Genomic DNA, 4,878 nt, shown 5'->3' with positions numbered 1-4,878 from the left:
TGGAGGCTTTTTACTTCTATATTCTAGTAGGTTCACCTCCCTAAACTCCCTCAACTAATGACCTGTGGGCCTTCTTCAGCATGACCTCCCATTTCTAAATTCCCAGTCACTGAGCTGCCCCTCACTAAATTTCTACTTGAACCTTGGAAGGAAGGGAAGCCACCCAACTTTCTGTGCATTTCACCAGGGCCACGGGCTGGGGGGGATTTCCTTATCAGTACCTGTCTGGCCTTAGTTCCAGGATTTTGGGGGCTCAAGGCTGAGGGGAAGCATGGTAGGGGGTGGGGGGCAGGGCAGATGGCCAGTGGGCGTTGGAGGCAAGGTGGAATACCAGTCTTCAGGCTGGTGGGGTCGAGCAAAGGAACTGCCAGTGGAGGGCTGAGAGGGAAGGGCATGGTTGTAGGGGTGAGAGAAGCAGGTCATGGGTGGAGGCGGTGTTGGGTAGGAGTAGGGGCAAGCAGGGGACTCGGGCAAGAAACCAGAGAAGGTGGCAGGAGACAGATGGGCCAGTGGCTGGAGGAGTGACCGCTCTTGCTTCCTCTGCTTCGCTCTGCGGTTCTGGAACCAGACCTGAGGGAGGGGGAGAACAGCCGCATCAGAGCCTCTCTCAAGTAGGGACAGTCTCCCCGTCAATGGCAGAAGCTTCAGGTACTGAGCATAAGCCCCTCCCGCACCGCAGAGGAAGGAGAGCTCTTCCCAGAGGCACAGCTGAGCTGGGCCTTCTCACAAAACAAGACCCAGACCGTCACCCTCAACCTGCGTCGAGATTTGCTCTACTGCAAATCTGGGAGAGTTCGAAGTGTCAACTTCCCATGAGAAAGAGATAAACCATGACACCAAATGACATTTTCCCTCCACAGAGAATAGGAAACATCCCGGAGGGTTATTAGAGATTAAGACTGTGGATGAGTTTAACTGTTAGAGACGGGGCTGGATTTCGGGTAGGGTTTGTATCTAAGATTAACTACCTCGATGGTTCGGATGGAAGGAGCAGCAGGCTGGCTGGGTTTCAAGGCCATGGTTACAGACAAGGCTACGTGGGCATGCAAACAGTTAAGACTGTATATCTGCTGGAATTCACATCCAGTTAAGGCTGAGGGTAGGATGCTGAAATTCAAGTTAGATCAGGTTAGAGCTTGGGTTCAATTCGAGGGACATTCCGGATGTAGGTGAGGCGGTACGGACCGTGGGTCAAGGCTGTGTTCTGGGGAACGCCGAGGGGAAAGTTCTAATGCCCAGGAGAATTGAGAGCCCAGCAGTTCCCAGGCACCGAATCTGCACCTCTTCCCAGAAGAGGAGGGGGATACTGGGGCCTCACCTGGATTCTGGCCTCGCTGAGGCCTGTGTCCCGGGCCAGGCCCTCTCGGGCCCAAATGTCGGGGTACTGATTCCTCCCAAAGGCTGCCTCCAGCTGCTCCAGCTGTGCGGGACTGAAGGTGGTACGGTGGCGGCGTCGGGAGTGCGGGCGACCCCTCTGTCCTCCTTGGGGGGACAGCCTTGGTCTCCGCACTCCTACACCAGAGAGGCTCCTGTAGGGCCGAGGGCCGGTGTCTGCGGAGGGAGGGGAGGCAGAGGTTGTGCGGAGTGGACCCACCTGTCCCCCTCCCCAGTTTCTCCTCAGTGCCCCACTGCTGCTCGCACACTCTGCCCTGACCAGAAACCCTTCAGCTCTGAACGCAGCTCAGCCTCGTCCTGGCCTCACCTCGGGGTGCCCTGACCTGCGCCCTGCTCTCCGTACACACTGTACGGATGGACTCACTTCATACCCGGGGCCCTGCCCCCCTCCCCTCACTCTATGCCCGTGCCCATGGAACGTTCCCGTGCAACAGGTGCCCCTCCTGTGCCTTCCACCTCTCTGAGCACATGTACCACCCTCCAGGGTCTCAGCCCACGGGGCTCCTCTTTGCTCTGAGCCACTAACAGACTGTCCTTGTCTCTAAGGCCCCCGGTCCCCGCTCCCCAGGCTCACACTCAGCACACACCCTTTCGAGACTGCTCCCATCCTCCCAGGCCCTTCACCTGGGCAGATGCAGCATTCCTCCCTCTTGAGCTCAGGCCCACCCTCCCCTCACATGCATTTCATCTTCTCTCCTACCCTGGCCCTGGCCCGGGCCGCCGGGCTGCGGAACCTGAGCTCGTGGGAAAGGCTTGCCTCTCCTCCACACAGGCTCACTAAGCCCCCACACTAATTAGTCTGAGAGCCAGCCGGGGAAGGGAGAACACGGAGCGAAAGGAAACACCTGGAAGGCACACACTGTGAAAAGGAGATGTCTGGAGCTGAGGCACCCGTCCCCATGGGGACCAAGGGTGTGGATCCCACCCAGTGCTCCTGGTCCACCTGGGGGACACACATGCATTGAGCTGCTGGTCACAGGGGATCCCGAGCCCCGGCCCCTCCAGCTGCCCATCTCAGAGGAGGCCGAGAGGTGGGCGACCCAGGGGCTCGGGAGTGAGGGCCCCGATGTCATCACCTCCACCCCCACCCCCAACTGCGGGTGCTGTTCTGCAGCCCGTCCATGTTGGGGTCTTGGGTCCCATCTGCGAAGCCAACGACTTGTCCCTCCCCACACTTTCTGAGATGCCCAAGGTTTTAGCATTCTCGGATTGTTTTTTTATCACCTTCCTTGTGGGGAGCCACTGCCCCCCAGGAGCCTAAGCGTGGAGCACCCCCACCCCCCACCTGCTGCCTCCTCAGGTCCAGCCCGGAGATTCACTCACCGGCCGTGGAGGTCAGAGTCCCAGCGGCGACGGGGTGGCTCTGGGGCCAGGGGCTGGTGCAAAGTCGCCCCTTCTTTTGCTTACCCTGCTCACTCCTCCCTTCCGCTTCCATGACTAGTAACAGAGACCTAAGAGGTCCGGTCCCCCGTGTCCCCGAGTCTCTGCTCCTGGTCAGTCTTTCTCTGGTGTGTCGTCCCCTCTACGCCTCCTTCTCCCTCTGTATGTACCTCTGGCTCTCTGTGTAGATCTAGGTATAGAGAGGTATCTTGGCCTTTCTCACTGTCTCTCCTTTTTTCTAATCTTTTTTTCCTAACTCCCCCTTCCTTCTCTTGAGTATCATTTCATTCTCTCTGCCTTGCCCACACCCTGTCTCCGTTTGTGCCTCAACTTCCCGCTGTGGGTCCCCTGTCCCCGCGATGCGGTCCTCTCCCTTTGCTCTCAGCTGCCTACTTCCCCAGCTTGCAATCCCACACCGCCTCCTTCTCCCTGAGCCTTGGAGGAGTGACCTGCTCCTCGCCCCTGGGGGCCCGTCCAATCATTGCCTGGCCACCAGGGCCCCCTTCGTCTGGGGAGGATCACAAGCCGGATGAGGGAAGGTGCTCAGTTGGAGGGTCCAGGGACTGGGGCCAAGAGCTCGTATTCCCAGAGGACCAAGTTCTTTTGTCCTATTAAATCCCCTCCTGGGAGCAGGCAGGGTAAGAAGCCAATGCATTCCTCCCAAGACCCTTCCTCAGAACCCCACCGCGGGGAGAGGGGGTGCAGATGTGGGCCAGGAGCCGGGCCTGCCTTGGTGACATCCAAGGACCTGTTTCCGGGAATCTAAAAAGCTAAAAGACACCAGTGCATTCTGGCCCCTCCTAGATGTTCTGATTCTCAGAATATACTAGACATAACCCCCAACCCCCAACCCCCTGCCATGGCAGGACAACCTGAGCCACAGGATGGGTGTCCGGAGACCATAGTTCTCAAGTACGGTCTGCTTTCTTCCCCCACATCGCCTCCTCCTTATTCACTCAGAATCCCTGGGACTCTATGACCTTCCGAGGTCACCAAAACATCCAGAAAACCCTGACTCTCAGGAGCATTGGGATGCCAGGGGCTTCATGACCCCCTGGACTTGTGGACTCTGCAGGAGACTGAGAGCCCCACGACATCCTGACACTCTGATTCTTCAAGGAAACCCTGAAGCACCCAGATCCCTGGGCAGTCAGGACACAGTGACACCCACAGTAGTCGGCTTCTTGAGATGACTTAGACTCAGGAAGTCACGGAGCCATTCTGACACCCGCAGGCCATCCTGACCCTTTAAAGACAACCTAATACCTCAGGATTCTAGGATATTCTAGGACACCCTGAAATCCAGAATGTTCTGCCTCAACTCGAAGATCCCCCTGACCCTGCCATGAGATCCTAACCCCTCAGGACACACTGACCCAATAGGGACACCCTGCGCCTCTTGGAAGGGACAATCTGGATCCCCAGGTCAAGCTAATCTTTCACACACATCCTTTAAAAGCATCCTCACAATTTAAGACCCCCCCCCCAAATCCTCTAGGATCTTGATGTTTCCAACATGGCCCATAATCAGCAGCACCAGCAGCACCAGCAGCTTGTTAGAAATGCAGAATCTCAGCCCCCCGCTTAGTCTTATAGAAACAGAATCGGCGTTGTAACAAGATCCCCTAGGAGAACCGGATGTACATTTCTCTTCATCAGCTCAGGCTTCCATCATAAAATATCCAAGGATGGGCGGCTAACACAGTAGACATTTATTTCTCACAGTTCTGGAAGCTGGTAAGTCCAGCCGCCAGGGGCCAGCTGATTCGGTTCCTAGGGAAGACCCTATCCCCGCATTGTAGACAGCTGCCTTCTGTGTCTTCACGTGGCAGAGACAGAAGCACCTCTGGCCTCTCTTCTTCTTCGTGTCCAGATGTTAACCCCATGCCTGGAGTCCTCACCTCAGGATCTCATCTCGCCCCGATCGCCTCCCCAAGGCCCCACCTCCAAATGCTGTCACACCCACTTAGGGCTTCAACATGGGAGTAGAGGCAGGGGCGACACATACATTCAGTCCATAACCACATTCAAGATGAGAAGAATCGATCCAAGATACCCACCTTTCTCCCCCTACCCCAGCATATAGTGTGATTTCCTGGAGCA

General features: G+C 56.9%; 1 protein-coding gene across 1 annotated transcript; it reads right to left on the bottom strand.

Annotated features, from left to right (window-relative positions):
* Nucleotides 1-231: 231 nt before the first annotated feature.
* PROP1 (PROP paired-like homeobox 1) lies at nt 232-2,830 on the bottom strand (the record flags this gene model as incomplete). Its single annotated transcript, XM_080804638.1, has 3 exons — nt 232-570; nt 1,319-1,551; nt 2,719-2,830. 3 exons carry the CDS (start codon nt 2,828-2,830, stop codon nt 232-234), a joined length of 684 nt encoding a protein of 227 aa, XP_080660764.1.
* Nucleotides 2,831-4,878: the final 2,048 nt, after the last annotated feature.

Source organism: Martes martes (genome assembly GCF_963455335.1).
Source record: "Martes martes genome assembly, chromosome: 5".
Lineage (NCBI taxonomy): Eukaryota > Metazoa > Chordata > Mammalia > Carnivora > Mustelidae > Martes > Martes martes.
The sequence above is the reverse complement of the archived record's forward strand: the minus strand, read 5'-3'. Positions and strand labels throughout refer to the sequence as shown.